This window comes from Castor canadensis, chromosome 1 (assembly GCF_047511655.1).
Source record: "Castor canadensis chromosome 1, mCasCan1.hap1v2, whole genome shotgun sequence".
NCBI classification, from domain to species: Eukaryota; Metazoa; Chordata; class Mammalia; order Rodentia; family Castoridae; genus Castor; species Castor canadensis.
Window position 1 is genome coordinate 180,367,765 of NC_133386.1, and position 16,843 is coordinate 180,384,607.

The window sequence follows — 16,843 nt, forward strand, 5'->3', positions numbered from 1 at the left end:
AAAGTCCTGTTACTTGTGTTGTTTCTCTTACTCAGTGGCAGTCTCCCTGTGGAACTGTGCCTTTCAAATGGTGACAGCTATAGTAGCCACTTCAGACAGTGGCTGCTCTCCTGGTGCCAACCATGGTTTCCTGATTGCACATCCCAGATGGGCACCACCTGTTGTTACACCTTCCCCTCTCCCCAGTCTGCTTCCTGAGGCTGACTTTGGTTAGCACTTACCTTGTGCTTAAAATGCACGCCATAGGCTGACTCAGAATGTAGGCATTATCTTCTTTTCAGAAACATTTATTGGGTGCTCATATGTGTATGGCATTTAACAAAGTGAAACGATACCTGCCAGACTGTTGAGAAACTCGCAACTTGAAGCAGATTATAGTTGACGGGTTAGGTCCTTGGGAACAGGTCAGAAAGGAGAAACATAAGATTTTAGCCCTAAAAGGACATTAGCTGTCACTTAACCTACCCCCTTATTTTGTAGATAGTGAAATAAAAGCAGGCCACCTTGAACAGGCCAAGTTGCTTGGAGCACCCTGGCAGAGCTCATCCCGGATCTGCTTTCTGCAGGTTTTCAGTCGGTCTGGGCCGCCTCCTGGGGCTCAGCACCAGCACCTCTAAAGGAAAGCCACAGACCTCAGCAGGCTTTCTGGGCTTGGGGCGATTTATGTAAAAGATCTTGGAAAATGGCCAAGTAGTCACAGCGAGGAGAAACTTTCCACAATTAGGTAAGAGGAGTTTGGAGCTGTAGTTGTAAACATTAGAACGGAAACAGCTGGAGGATGATATTCCATTGTTTGAATCTGCATTTAAGTAGAGATGTAGAATACCCTCAAAGCAAGGACTGTTCAGATTATTAAGTCCCTAAGCAAGGCAGCATCTATGCTAACAGGGACATACTTCTATCCTCAAAGATTCGTGCGGTTTGAAGTAGATAAGTAGCTGGGTATGGTGGTGCACTTCTGTAATCCCAGCACTCAGAAGGCTGAGGAAGTAGGATTGTGAGGTCCAGGCCAACCTGGGCTATATAGTAGGGCCATGTTGCAAAAAAATTAACTAACTAACTAAATACATAGTAAACAAGGTTGCTGTGCCTGGAGGACTTCAGCAGTATAAGCAAGTTCCTGATGGCACTGTGATTTGAAGTGACATGAAGGCACTGTTGTTAGAACTACAGGGATGTGATGTAAAACCTCCAATGCCACGAAACAGTTTGTAAAGGCATCTGAGAGTAATGGCAAGAGCTGACCCCAGAGCCCTCCCCAGAGGTGAAAAGAGTTGTGGTAGAGTGGGGGTGGGGAGCAGTGAGACAGGGCATGGAGTTGGAGTTCTTGCTCTTCTGGCTGGGAAAATGCTTTACTAGCTACCTAATCGAATTCGGTCTACGCTGGGTCCCGATTAGAGAGGTGCCCTTCCATTCTGCTTCACTCTGTTTTGATCCTGGAGTCAGCTGCAGAGTTATAGATGAAGTGACAAGGATGGTATCTTGATTGTATCCAGCTGCCTGGAATAAGTCAAGGGCAGAGAGGCCCCACAGGAGGAACCGCACTCATAAAAGGCTCCAAAGGAATTCAAAATTCAGGACACCTCCGTGCCTTTTAGTAAAGCATGGTTTAGCATTCTGTGGCTCAGTGTCACAAATTAAGTCCCTCTGGAGAAAAGACTGATATAAGTGACTTCAGCTAACAATAAGTGGCCCTTACTGAAATCTTAACAGCATTTTGCCCTAAAACTGAGCCAATAAATAGGAAGAGCAACCACCATTTTTAATAGAAGAGTCACCTGGACCTCATGTCCATACTCACGCATATCCAGACACATACCTGCCCCTTTCTTCTGCCCTGCCACTGGTGTGCACTTCTGTGGCTTGGGGCCCTTCCGAAAGCTCCGTAACTCCTCCGAGGTGAGCGGGTGAGTGTGGCCCTGCCATGACTTGAGCGAGCGGTGCTTGGTTAAGAGGAGTCTGCCTGGGCCCAGAGAGACGTTATGGCTCACATAACTGTGCTGCCACTCTGGGCTCTATAAAACTCTAATGGCATCATATTATTTTAATCTGCTGACACACACCCCAGAGTAGAGGGAGCACAGCAGCAGCTTACACATCTGAGGAAGTGTTTGACATGGCTTCATTTGTCTGCAACTATTACGATGATGCCTGTGGCCGATTAGCAATGTTGGTCACAACATGGTGTTAATGAGGCCAAGGTGAGCCGGTTTCACACCAAGGGAAGCTCTTACAACACCAGACTGCGCTCCAGACCCAGGTGAGACATCCCACAGGCTGCTGGAGCCCAGCGAGAGCTGGGCAGAAACTGTGATGGCTCAGCAAATGCAGCTTGTTGCACTTGTGAAGCAGCAGTTTGAAGCAGTGCCCAGTGGAGGTGACTTGTTCCTGTGCTCTTTGCACTCAGGCTTGCGATCTGAGTGGAGGAGTGTGCTGCTCTAGCCACTTCTCGTCTTCAGCTTCTGCTGAGAGTTGCCTCTTTGTGCATTCAGCAACGCGGCTGTGTGCCAGGAGCTGTTCTTTGGACATGGGATACCTAGGTGAATAAGACAGTCTCTGTTCTGATCCAATTGAAATTCTATTGGAGGAAAATATGTAATACCGTAAATAACAAACAACTGCAAAAAAATGGAAGTTTGGTAAAGATAGGTGAGGGTGTGAAGATGTGATAAAGAGAGGCTGACTGGTGTGTGGTATTTGCCTAGAATAGGAAAGTCCATGAGGGCTTCTCGGAGGAGTTGACATTTAGACAGAGACCTGGCTGATGAGAAAGAACCAGCCTTTTGAAGAGCTGGGAGAATGTTCCAGCCAGAAGAACTAGCAAGTACAAAGGGCTTGGTCACAATCACATAGCAGAGAGGCTGCTAGCATGTGAGAAAGCCATTCTTAGTGCAATAGAAAGTCATTTTTGTTTTGTTTTGAGGGTGGGACATTTCTTAAAGATTTTCAGGGAGATGTTACTGCAGTTAAATTGTGTTCTCTCAAAAAAATATGTTCAAATCTTGATGCTCTGTACCTCAGAATGTGACTTTATTTGGAAATAGGGACTTTGCAGAGGTAGTCAAGGCCATCAAGGTGGGCCTTAATTTGTTATGACTGGTGTCCTTGTAAAACAGGATACCGAGACAAACTTGACTGACGGCAGATGGCACGTAAAGATGGAAGTTGGAGTGATGCATATTGAAGCCAAGCACCAGAAGCCAGGAACAGGCAAAGAAGGAACTTTCCCAACAGGTGTCAGCAGGAGTATCATCCTGACAACCAGAACTTAAGAGAAGTTTCTAAGACCCCCAGTTTGTCGTTCTTTGTTATGGTAGCTAGGAGACTAAAAATGGGGGAGGGGGAGTGTTAATGCTAACACACTGGCTCTACCCCAGGGAATGGCTGGAATGGCTATATGGAACCTCCCTGAACTCAGCACCACTTGCATGTTGGGGAAACCACTGTTCATGTATGACTCTGTGTGTGTGTATAAATGCATATATGGTGAAAATAATTACAAAATAGGATAGGCTCACTGGCTGGGTGGTCATTTCAGAGATGCTGTGCAAGTCATGGTTGGAGAGCAGGACCAGCAATAAAGAGACAAGTTGGGAGACTGTCACAGGGGTCTTTGGTGAGATGATGGGGTGGAGCTCAGGGTAGTGGCAGTGGAGGTGGTAAGAGGATGACAAAAGAGACCAGCAGGATTGCTAACAGATTGGGAGAGGGGGGAGGGGATGAAGACTGACTCCCAGTGTTTGGGCTTGAGCATTTGGCTGGGCAGTTTATTGAGATGAGAAAATTGAGAGGACTTGTTTGGGGAGATGGAATGGAGAGCTGGGCCTGGTAAGTTGCAGGTGCTGTTGTTTATCCAGGTACAGATACTCAGTAAGAGGTTGGTTGTCTCAGAAGCATTCAGGGCTAAACATAAAGTTAGAGGTCATCTGATCAGAGGTGGGATTTTAAACGACTGATTGGAGAAGAGAATGGTGCCTGGGCTTGTACCTTCATTGGCTGAAGGTTGAAGAACCAGAAAGACACTTATAAGAGGGAAAGGGACAGCATGTGAGCTGTAACTGCTCATTCTTATATGGGTCTTCTCCCTCTTAAAAGTTAAACTGAATTATGTAGAAACACATGGGGAAAGATGCTGAGAGTGCCTCACACCCAACACACTACATTCTGTTTTGTGCAACAAAACTGGCTTTAAGAACCTCTTCAAACACAGAAATCAAGTATTTGTTCTCAGTATGTTCCAGAATGTAGAATCACATAAATCCTTTGTGTTTTAGGCTTTTAATAGTCATAAGAATGGGTGTGTGCTCAGGAAAAATAGATGCCTTTTAAAAAAAAATAGAAATGGGGACTTTGTAAATTTTCTTAATCACCAATTTAATACTAATCAGGGCAATTGAGTTACAAGGTTGCATATATCCTTCATTTGTGTATTCATTAAGAATGGAACCTCTTTTGTTGATCATATATTAGCCCAGTTTGGTAAGCTGTTACTCCACATTACTTGAAATATCCAAGCATACACAGGAAGTTTTGGAGGCAATCAGAATCAACATCTGTCTTTGAATGTTAGCAGATTAACTAGCACCCATTTAAGTGAACATCTTCAGAAACCCAGATTCGAGCCTTGGAGGTCTGCTGACTACCACCTGGTTGATTCTCTACTGAATGGTTGTCATCTAAACAGTCAATGTGGTTCTGTCCCCAGGTCTGGCGGGAATTTCCTGACCGACTGGTGGGCTACCCAGGTCGTCTGCATCTCTGGGACCATGAGATGAGTAAGTGGAAGTACGAGTCTGAGTGGACTAACGAGGTGTCCATGGTGCTCACTGGCGCAGCCTTCTATCACAAGGTAAGTGGTATGGGCCAGGGTGAGTATGTCAGGGTGACACCAAAGAGGGTGTGCTATGTACCCTCATTTCATTTGGCCCAGTTTAACTTTCCAGACCTGTTGCAAGTTTAGGCAAATGTTCTACTCAGATGGCTTAGAAGTGCCATGCTGTGTGATGCTCCTTTTAAATTTCAAAGTGTGGACATTCATAACAATAAAATGAAGAAGGTCACTCGTAATTCTGCCACTTAGAGGTAACCATTATTATTGTCGTTAGATACTTTTTCAATTTGTCTTTATTTACTTATTCACGCATACACAGAACAGTCATAATAATTTCATTAGCCACTGTTTTTTCACGTACTCTGAGCATTTTCTCATGTCATTAACATTTCTTCATAACAATTATTTCTTAGGATATTAGTAATGTGCCATTATGTGAATGATCCCTAAGTCACGTGTCACTATTTCTCTATCATTAGGTATTTAAGTTTCTAATTTTTGCTATTTTAGAGAATGCTTAATATGTAATGCTTAAGCAGTGATTAGTATCCATTTTCTTCTCTGTTTGTACTCATGGCCATTATGATAGGTTTCTAGAAGTAGATTTCTATTAAAGGGAATGGGTGTTTGGGGTTTTTTTTAAAGATATGTGTATGTAGTTTTTCCACATTACTGGTTCTAATATATATTCCCACCAGTAAAACATAAAATGGACTATTGTACCACACTGTCCTTTGCATACAATATGTTCAAAAAATTAAACTTAGCTATTGTAATAAGCAGTTGTATTGTTTTAACTTTGATTACTGGTGAGATTACAGTTCTTTTTGTATATTTATTAGCCTTTGTATTTCCTCTTTTCTGAGAATCACCTCATGGTTTTGACTCTTTTTTATTAGGGATACCCATTTGATTTTAGAATATTCAGTTCTTCCTGGAAGCAGGGGCTTTAATTAAATGAGAACTTGTCTGTTTCCACAGTAGCATCAAGAACTGATATTTTGCTCAGCTCAGCACAGTTCATTTAATTTAGCTGTTTTATATCTGTTGTTGTTAGCACAGCAGTGCTGCTCACATATTTTTCAGGACTCTAAATCCAGAATTAGGTAAACAAAACAAAAAAAAAAACAAAAACAAAGACCCTAATGTTTACAATTCTTGAGTAGTAGACTATGTGCACTTTATTTATTTGTTTATGTAGGGTTTTTGTTTGGTTGTTTGGGAGTGTTTTTTTTTGGAGACAGGGTCTCACTATGTAGCCCTGATTGGCCTCAAACTCACAGTCCTCCTGCCTCAGCCTCCCTAGTGCTGAGATTACAGGCATGTACCAACACACCTGACTATTTATTTACTCTTGACTTTTCTTTGTGGTGGTACTGAGTTTGAACTCAGGGCCTTGAGCTTGCCAGGCAAGTGTGCTACAGCACTCATGCCATACCTCCAACTCAACTTTTCAACCCATTAATTTCTATTTCACACATATAGGTAATGGTAGTTTTGTTTTATTTTGTTTTGTGTCAAGGCAGGCCTGAAACTCACAGTAACCCAGACTAGGCTGGCTTACTCACCATCTTCCTGCCTCAGCCTCCAGAGTGCTGGTATTATAGGTGTGCGTCACCATGCCCAGCTAAAAAGCATTCCGATACTTCCTTTGCCCTTTCTCTTGATGTAGCCTTAAGATTATTCTTTCCCTATACCATGACTAAGTTGCTGCTGATGTGTCAGACAAAGGGAATTTTCTGTCTCTTCTTTTTTCTCACCTGACAGTATTTTAATTACCTATATACCTATAAAATGCCTGGGGACATCAAGAACTGGGTGGATGCGCACATGAACTGCGAAGACATCGCCATGAATTTCCTGGTGGCTAATGTCACAGGGAAAGCTGTCATCAAGGTAAGAGCACAAAGCTCCATTCTGTGAGCCCAAGAAGTTCTTATGATTGTAAACACAGATATTAGAACAATTATGTAACAATTATGTATTTGTCCTAAACCTTATTTTTCCATATTGATTGCCAGTTTTTAAAAGTACCTTTCCCACAACATATTAAAAGTTGAGATTATATAAAGATGCTATGGAAGGTCTTTGGGTCTGAAAATATGCCTAGTCTTGAAATTCAGACTTTACTGGAATGCAGATCCTACAATATGTAGAAGAAGGACACTTCTATATATGGATAGAATCAGGTTGACAGCTTTTTCCTTCTGGATTCCTCTAGGAATCTGCCTAGAGAGGTCAGCTTCCTTGGAGACTTAGACTGGAAGCATACATAGCATCTCACTGTTTCCTTGTCACTAAACAACATACCTAGGGAAGAGGGAAGTCATTGTCTTGCCCTAATCCCTTCCCTGTCCCCCAGCTGTCTCAGTGAACAACTGACTGCAAAGAAAATGGAAGAATGTAAAGGCAAGGGCTAGTTTAAAGGTAACTTCCACCCCCAAATTTTCTTTTCAATGTGTTTTGGTTTTAGTAGTGGTTACTTAACTCTGGACAGTGCCTCTGCATCTTCACCGTGACTCAATTTGCTTTCTCTCCCTCCCATCATTTCTCTACTTACTTATCTTCACTAGATTAGGAGAGCAGCCTCCTCTGAGTTTGCTGGAAAGATCATAGAAGTTTAAGGTTTGGGAGGATAGAAGGGAGGCCAAGGAAAGAATTCAAAGGGTTGGAGACAATTGGATTTTTTTTTTTTTTCTGACTGAAGGGAATTGCAAAATAATCGGGTATCTTCAAGAGCAAGGTGCTGCTCTAGCATTGGCCATCAGCTGAGAGAAAGAGAAAGGCTGCCTGCTGAAACTAAGGTTACAGTGAAAGTTATGGGAAGTTGTATTTCATCGCCCTTATGGCTGCAAGAACAAATGGTGTTTATACAAGGACCTTGGCAGTGAGAAAACAGTCATTAAACAGGAATTAAGGAGCTTGTCATCACCACTTCTTTCCAGTTACAGAAGGCAAAAGCCCTCCAAGCCTCTTTTATTGGGCCCTTGTGAGTTCTGCTGCTGACTGAGCCAGTTTCAGTTGAATGGAGGAATGGTGAGGGGTGTGTGAGTGTATGTGCCTACGTGCATGCAGCATCTCAGCATACAGACTGGTGTCACAGCTGACTTTATAATCCTGAGCACTGACAGCCAGGTATGTTTTGTGTTCCTCTGGCAGGTGACCCCACGAAAGAAATTCAAGTGTCCTGAATGCACAGCCATTGATGGGCTTTCGCTAGACCAGACACACATGGTGGAGAGGTGAGTGAGCCTCTGAGCAAAAGTCCGCCCTAGCTTCTGATCCCCATTTCCTGCCTTGGGCCTGTTTATGGGACTTTGTTGGAGATATAAGGACAGCAGCTGGTAGCCATAGTCACCTCTTTTTGCACTGTGGGAAATGGGTTGGTTCAAGCCCAGGTCACCTAAAGAATTAATTTGGAATGCTATTCACTCAATTTGTAATGGCTGGAAGGGTCTTAAAACTATAGCTGGCCTTAAGCTGCAAAAGCCAGATTCTCCATGTGGACTAAGCAGTTAACTATCTACAGTCACTTGGGTGGAAGCTAGCTAATTCCAAGGAAATACTGGATTGTTTCTCAGAGTAATAGCTCCATGTCACAGTAAAAGCTTGAATAGAAAGAATTAAACCAAAGTACCTTCGCTGACACTACTAAAACACCTGCCAAGAACAGGATCAAAAGTCAAACTGTTTAAATTATGGAGAGTTGGGAGGGGCTCCTGAAATAATCCTTTTATTTCAACTCTGTCAATTACTTACAAGCACAGATGTGTGGAATGTAGCTCCAGGCTGCAAGCCAGGATAAAAGGAGCGGGAGATGTTTGCCTTTCCTTAAGATGGCTAGAATCTTGTGCTAGACTGACTAGCTCCCACTTGAATCCCGAAAGATCCAAGCTTCAAAGTGCCTGAATCAAATCTAGTTCCTCCAGAAGGCAGCTCCTTACTCGAGATGGCAACTCTGACATCCCGCTAGCACAATTGTCAAGGAACCAAGATGCACTCCAAGAATGTTACAGTAACCTTTTAGAATGAGATCTCTAGTTCAAATTTCCACCGACCTCATGTGCATCTGCTTGTACAATTCATTTCTGAAATGTATAAGCCATAATAAAATCTTTCAAGCATGGAGGGGTTTTTCTACTGAAACTTTTTCTTCTATAATGCTTTATTCCTTCTAACTTTAAATAATTCCATCGCTTCCATATATAAATGTATTACCAAAATCACATGACTTGCCAACTGTTGATGTGAAGTTGTATATTGTTGTGATTTTGGAAATATGTCTGTCACTGGTAATCTTAAGTATCACACAGTAAAGGGCAGTGACATAACTATGATAGCTCATTTGGAAGAGGCCCCAATTGTAGTTCTCCTGGAGTGCATGAAATGGTTATTAAACCTAACCCATTTTCTGTGTTCAGGAAAATTCATAGGTTTAAGCCAAGTAGTTATTGGGCTGAGCTAAAACTGGGGGAGGGGAATTAGGAAAAGGATGTGAAGGGAGAAAAGTTGATTTGATAATGACCTCGAAGTTCATGCTGAGGCTAGACAACTCTTCATAGCACCACTGAAATCACAGCAAATGTAAAGAGCCTTAAAAGGCAGAGACAGAATGTTCAGTTAGATACAATGACTATTAAACTCTGGTCAGCGAGTGAGCGAGATGCAGAAGCCTATTCTTTGGAAGAGACCTAGTTGTTGGGCTTGAATCAGGTTGTATCGGTTTATAATTGCTGTATGTGTGCAAAGCTTAATCCAAAGCTGTTTGTTATTAAGTACCCTGAGGGAGGCTCAAAGTGTTACAGTTCATGGGGGAAAGAAGAAACTCCTTGCCAGGTTGATTATTCAGAATAATTTTGTTAAAGAGGTGACACTTGAAGAAAGCCTTCAAAACTCACTGGAATCCCTGCCAGTGACACTTTGTGCAAGATGAGGTGCCCATCAGCAACTTCAAGGTTTATTTGACAGGCATTAAGAAATTCAGTTTGGTTAAAGCATAGAATACTGGCCTGCAACAGGCTTTGAATACCCAATTAAGGAGCTCAAACCTTTTCCTTCAGGCTCTGGAGAGCCATCGAGGATTTTTGAACAGGAACTAACTTTATCAAAGAATTGCTTTGAGATTAATTTGGAAGTAGTACATAGGATGGAATTAAAGAATGAAGAGACTGGAGAAAGAAGACCAATTAGAAGCCTTGAGCAAAGCTGAATGTGGAGAAAAAGGAACAAATTAAATTGCACAAGATTCCCCCCAGCCCCCAGGAAGATGTGGCACAACTTACCTTTCACCTAGATAGGTGTAGGGAGTTTGCAGAAAAGAAGTCAATTTTAAGTCAAAAGAAATGGTAATTCCTTTCACAGAATAAATAGTGCAGGTAGTAGAGAGGAAAAAGGAAGGACAAATGGCTGGTGTCTGTACCTTGAACAGAGTGATGAATGAGGACAACTGAGAACAGTAAGGTGGGTGATTGAGGTCTTGCCTTCTGTGTAGATTTAGACATGGAGCAGGTGGTCGGAAAGACGTTAAAACAAAGACAGGTGTTTGGAAGTTGTCCCCCGCTGACAGCAGTTGGCTGAAGAGCAGACAAGGCAGAATCATGTCTGGGAGGCAGGAACCAAGAACAGAGACCCAGGAGGGGCCAGAAATAAGAAAGGAGCAAAGGAAACACAGGCTGAGGAAGACTCTCTGAGCTAAATAGTTATTGGTGGTCTTGAAAAATAATGTCAGAAAGTGATGAAGCTAGAGTATGAGTCGGTGATGAGGAGGTGTAAGTGAGTGTAAAATACCCTTATGAGAAATTTAATAGGAGTAGGAGGAAATACATCCTGAAATAAATGAGCAACTTCGAGCAAAACTACCTGGACTAAAGATTGAGGTACTGAATTGTTAAATACAGTGCGTAGATAGAAGGGAGGAAGACATGATTTAAGCCATCTTGGGTAGCCCAAGAGTTGGCATTACACTGTGAAATTATTCACTAGTTTTATTTTTTTAATAGTTCCCCTTGTAGAATACACATTTTCCATAAAGCAGTGAAAATAGTTAACCACTTTACCATGTATGACCTCTCGTTGAGTTTTGTGGTTCAGGAGGCTTATTGTAGTCCTATGTTTGAGAGTCTGGGACCAGAAATCTCAGCTGTGTAGGAGAGTAGCTCTTACTACCCACTACCAATTTCCAAGATCTACCAGTTCCTAAAGAACCAGACAAATCTGTACTTGTTCGTTTTGACTAGTACCTTCACCAAGGCCACGTGGCAGACAAGACAGTGTTGAGTTCATAAAACAGTATTTTGATTCAGACCAATCTTTGTTCAGTTGTGAGTTTGCCATTTAGTAGCCTTGTGACCTCAGGAAATTGGCTTACCTTATCTGAACTTCAATCTTTTCCTCCACTAAAATAGGTTCACCAATTATTTTTTGAGCATCTCTGTACCAAACATTGTGTTATGTGCTGGGAGTGAACCAAGTAATCATTCATGAAAGCCTGGATAGCTCAGTTAGACCTGGCAATGTTTGTTCATGCCCCAATTTCTCCAGAGTTAGTTGCAAAGGCTTCCGGTTACTTTAGGGAGGTTTTGAAAGGAAAACAAAACCTGTAGTCCTTTCTTCCCCGGACGCTTCCAACACATCAGATGCAGACACTGGCAGTTCTTAGTGTGTGCCCTTCACTAGAAAGCAGCGCAGGAGAACAGTTGCTGACAGGGTTCCCCTCGGCCCCCCGGCAGAGCAGCTCAGGTGGGCCATCAGCAGCCAGCCACGTTCCATCACCCTACTCTGTTCCCCACCAGATCATTTGGGTTACAGGAAAGTAGAAAACACTGTCATTGGGAGGCATAGCATAGGCTGTGCAGAAACAAGTGCTTTCCAGAGCTGAGACAGCTGGCACAAGCTAGGTTGTCCTGAGCCCCAGCAGCAGCTCTATGAGGCCCAGGCCCTACTGGCAGATCTAGTCACAGAAAAGACATTGTCATTAATAGTCTCCATGGGGGTTGGAGGTGTGGTTCAAATGGTTGAGCGCCTGCTTTGCAAGCATGAAGTTATGAGTTCAAAGCCCAGCACCACCAAAAACAAAACAAAACTAGTCTCCACAGACTGCAGAGCCACTACCTCCTCTAAGAGCTTGGGGTCCTTTCATACACTGCTGGTATTTACGCTGGGCAAAGCCAGGCCCTGCCCACAGCACAGTAACTATTTACAGTCAGAACCACTGACAAAAGAGAAAGCTTGGAGACTTGCATGGCCACCAGCTTAGCCCATGATTTAAGAGAGGGAAGTCCTGTCCAGTACCTGGGCCACATGACTTGTGTTAGAGCTTCTCACTCTTTTCACCACTGTCCTCCAGGTAGGGCCTTGGACACCACCTCCTGAGTGGCGCAGGCTGCCTGCCGTTACAGAGCACACTCTCCACTGCCAGTGCAAGCCTGAGGCTGAAACTCAGCTCAGTGTCCTTGGGCGAGTTCCTTAGCCTTTCTGTATGTTATTTTCTTAATCTGTAACAGGAGGCTAGCATAAACCTAGCCCTGGGCAAGGCAGGTGGGAATAGGGGAAGAAATCTTCAGGAATCAATGAGATGTGTACATAAATGACCAGGCAAAGACTCGAGGCTCAGCACTTGTTAACTTCAGCCCCTCCCATTGGGCCCTAGAATTGTGTCAACAAATAAATTTGTATCATCTCGTATAAGATTTTTGCTCAGGAATCAGAGCGCCTGGGTTTGGCTGTGGCTCTTCTAGTTTTTTGATGCTTACATGTGTTACCTAGTCCATGTGTGTCTCAGTCTTTCTGTTGTGAAATGGGACTAAGAGGAGGAGGTCTTGTGGGGTTATCAGGACTGGAAAGCACTTTAGCACAGCTTGGAGCTGTTTATTTGTGGTATTGGTGGGCATGATGATTCCATTAGCTAAAAGCTCAAAATGAATGGTAGCAACTGTTTTTGGAAACATAATGGCCAAGAGAAAGGACTCGATAATGACAGTCTTCTTCATTAATTGATTCCTTCCTAAAGCCCAGAGCTCTTAAATGAAAGTGATTCAATTAGAATAGTTTGAAACTAGGCTTACAGTGGTGTCTCTGAGGACCACAGAGGTTTCTGGTCTGTCTGGAATCTGCCTCCTTCTTGGTGGAGGGTTCTGACTGGTCAGTCTGTCTTGCTAAAGTTCTCAGGTGCCCAGGGCTGACTGAAGAGAGCACTGACCTTTCTGAAATCCATCCTCCAGGACCCCCTGACTTCAAACACTGTTTCCTCAGGCTTGTTTTCTCCTCTGGTTGGTGCTGACGCGTCCTCATTACCCAGCTGTCACACTCAGTTGGCCTGATTGACCTCAGCCATTCTGCAAAACGTGCCTGATCCTTCCCTTGATGGGGGTGCTGGAGCAAAGGTTCTGGCCTCCACCTCCTCCAAGAGCACTGTGCTGTCACTGGGTTGGCTTTCACTGCTAACTCTAATGTGGGGGCGACCAAAATCATTCCAGTTATACAGGCAGAACTGTGCAAACTTGGCTTTGTCAGAAGAGCTGTGCAAGTTGGCTGAGCGTTCCCAGACACAGCCTTCCATAGATGTTGGCTGCATGAAGTGTTCATTGTTTGAAATTCAGTTTCACCGCCCCTTATCTGCTTCTGCCTTCCCTGGCTCCGTAGGTAAGACCCTTCCTCTGCCTTCTAGAGGCTTAAATCCAGGTGGCCTTTTTCTTCCCATCCTCTGTCATCTCTTTAATTGGCAGAGATGGGGTTAAGGATTGTTGGCAGCTAATCCACCTGGGTTTGAGGCCTGTTAGTGGGAGCTGGAAGAATGACTGGAATTTGAGGGGTAGGGGGAAGGGGCTGATATTCTGACCCTAGGCCTATGGCCTCCAAATGGCATCTCCTGTTCACTTTCTCCCAGCAAACAGAGTCAGAGACCCAAGGTCACCTCATTCATTTGTCCACACGCCTTTTCAAAAGCTGGGCAGCAGGCTGGAGGTACTCACATTTCCCTAGTCCACGATGAACGTGATGTGCTCTGCTGTCTTCTTGCCTCTGAATGTCTTCTTTTTCTCCCCACCCCTCCCTCTCACTCTGCTCCCCCTGCCCTCCTCTATCAACCCCACAGGTCTGAGTGCATCAACAAGTTTGCTTCTGTCTTTGGGACAATGCCCCTCAAAGTGGTGGAGCACCGAGCCGACCCTGTGCTGTACAAGGATGACTTTCCTGAGAAACTGAAGAGCTTCCCCAACATCGGCAGCCTGTGAAGCATGCCATTCTGGGGGTCTGTTCAGAAGCTGGGCAGGAAGAGGACGGGCCTCCCTAACACTTTTTATGGGGGTGTTGGAGAGTAGAAGGGGGCAGCCTGGGTCTCAGTGGCCATGTGTGTCTACCTAACCATATTCCCAAGAACAGAGCTCTGAAAACTCTATGTGCACCATGAACTGGGCAGCCTGTACTGTGTCCTCAGTATCCTGTGGCCCTCTGAAGGTGCCAAGGGAAAGACACCTTGGTAGTGCGCTGCAGATCTGAATTCAGTGCGGCACCCTTTGTTTGGAGTCTAGGTGATAGGCTCACTGACTGCTCAACTGCCTGGTGAGGAGAAAACCTGTCAGCCTGCTCTAGGTCCCAGAAATCATGGCCAAGATGCCCAGGCCTCACTTCCAGTTACTTCACCCCAGAGAGTCTTAGGAGGACTATGGTGCAAAACCCAGCATCTTTGTGGATTTGACCTGGGCCTGGGGCACGGGCACATGCAGAGGAAGAGTGCTGGCTTCTGAGCCGAGCCTGCCAGTCCCTAAATGACTACTCTTTGGTTTAGTTTTTGATATGATTAAAAATATTTTTTACTCCTTTTTATTTATTTATTTTTTTACTGTGTCTTAAACACGGATTTCTGATAGTTCAGAGAACCATCCTTCTTTTGTGTATTTAACCCCACCTCTGGCCTAACAACAGTCTGGGAAGACACAGCCAGGAGAAATGTCAGGTACCATGTGCATTGAGTGTAAGAAGGGCCCAGATCACAGCCATTCTAAGAGCAGATGACTCCAGAGCCTCCAAAGGAATCTTTGCTTCCTGATAGGGCCCAGTCAGTGTTTTGAAGGTGTGCTGGAGGGAAGGGGAGGGGAACAGGAGACCCATGATAACCATTCACTGAGTCACTTTAGCTGGTGCCATGTTGTAAAAAGTCGAGGTCTTTGTGACCCTCACCCCAAGAGGATGCCAAAATTTCCCTCATTCTTTTGTTATAAATGTAACATTAGCCAGGGAGGTTCTGGCTAACGTTAAGTGCTGCTATAACAACCACTTTGCAACAGTTGCCGGTATATTTAAATCATTAAGTTTCAGCATTTAGTAATATTGCACATGTGTGAATTATACCTCTTTAAGCCCAGTTGATGAACAAATCTACTCTGGCAAATGTTAAATGTTACGGATTCAAAACAGATTTATCTGGCTCTAATATTAAGATTAGCCACAGTTTGGGCCTTAGCCATAACATATGTCCCCAGAACACAAAATACATGACAATTTGCTTAGAATATGGATATGATTATGGAAACCCAGTTGTATACCAGTCGAAGTCACTCGCACTCTCCCGGATTGTTGTGCTGAGCAACACGAAGGTGGGCAATGACTGTGCTGTGGTCTTAAGCCATCACTTTGCATGTGTTCCCACTGACTGAGGGGCCAGAGGACGGTGTCAGAGGTGAAAGTGGAAGTCCTAAGCTGCATCTTGCTTCAGATTCAGTAGTGATGGAGTCACGGACTATCTACAGAAGGGATGAGGAGTACCCGCCCAGCTCGCTCATGCTGCAGATGCAGACATTGGGGCCACAATTCACTCAGCGAATTCGCGCTGCAAACACAGGTGCTCCAGAAGTGCTTTTGACTTGCAGGATGCACACTAATCAGTAGGACCCCGGAAAGGCCTTGTGGGTTCATGGTCGCAATACTGGGGATGGTACCGTAGAAGGCACAGAAATCCCTTTCTGTGCGCCTCCAGGTCCAGGAAGCTGATGGCAGTGAGTGCCTTTTCTTTCCAGGAGGCCACAGCCTGTTCCCAAGATGTGGGGCATGGGGTGGAGGCCCACATTGAAGTCCCTGCTGAAGCCAGGAACTGTGCTGGTGGGGCATATGTGACATCACCTCAGCCTGGCTTCTTCAGCTCTTTTGTCCATTTACTCCTCACTGAGCTCACCTTAGTGGCTGGTTTCTAACCCAGTTCTCCCTCCATAGGAAATTGTTCTGTCTTATTTTAAACCTGGTTAGCCCTCAGATTTTGAAAGAGGAGCTCTAATCTGAGATGATTGGGAGCCCCAGGGAGCATGTGGCTTTGTCACCACTGAAGGAGCCGTTGGGAGTTAAGGACATTAAAACTCCACTTAAGTACCTCCCTATTTACAGAAGTGTTGGGGTTACATCTTGCAACATAGCAGAAGGAAACTTATATTGAGGAAGGAGTATCACATCCTGGCCACTTGAGACAGACCTCAGTGTTTCTTCCTGAAGGGACAGGTTGTCCAGTCATAGCAGAAATGCAAGACAGGAATGCAGCAGGCAGTCAGGGTGCAGGGATTCAGGGTCCAGGAACTGAACCCCCTTGTGAGTGTCCTTCTGAGCTGCTAACCAGCAGGCCCCAACCATAAGCTTGGGCTGGGACCATCTGCCCTTGGGATGCCACAGAGTGCTTTCAGAAGCAGAACAATGATGCTAATTAAAATGTCATGTTCTGGCCCATAGCAGACAGCAGCTGGCTCTAGATTAAGAAATCTTTTTAAAGAAATTGTGTCCTACTGGCCTGTGGAGAAGGCAAACTTGAACTGGCCCTGGTACTGTCCCAAGTGTCTGCTCTGATCCACTGCCTTTGCCCAGGGACCTAACTGGGATTGACCTGAATGGAATGCCAGGCTTAAAATGACTTTTTTTCCTGTTTAACATTAGACGGTTGTTAATATGTTTAGCTCATGTATTTTACCATGTCCCACAGGTTTAGGACCAAACCGCCTTCTCTGGGAGAATTAAAGAGGATGATAGAGCTTCATT

General features: G+C 44.5%; 1 protein-coding gene across 3 annotated transcripts in view; it reads left to right on the forward strand.

The window, feature by feature from the left end:
* The window catches only part of Ext2 (exostosin glycosyltransferase 2), a 140,289-nt gene extending 125,638 nt beyond the window's left edge, over positions 1-14,651 (forward strand). For all 3 annotated transcript variants that reach the window (XM_074044650.1, XM_074044652.1, XM_074044651.1), the window contains 4 exons: positions 4,706-4,849; positions 6,599-6,727; positions 7,991-8,073; positions 13,923-14,651. In XM_074044650.1, the coding sequence (XP_073900751.1) occupies positions 4,706-4,849; positions 6,599-6,727; positions 7,991-8,073; positions 13,923-14,061 (495 nt within the window). In that variant the 3' untranslated portion in view covers positions 14,062-14,651. The remainder of the gene's footprint in view (positions 1-4,705; positions 4,850-6,598; positions 6,728-7,990; positions 8,074-13,922) is intronic.
* The last annotated feature ends 2,192 nt before the right edge of the window (positions 14,652-16,843 follow it).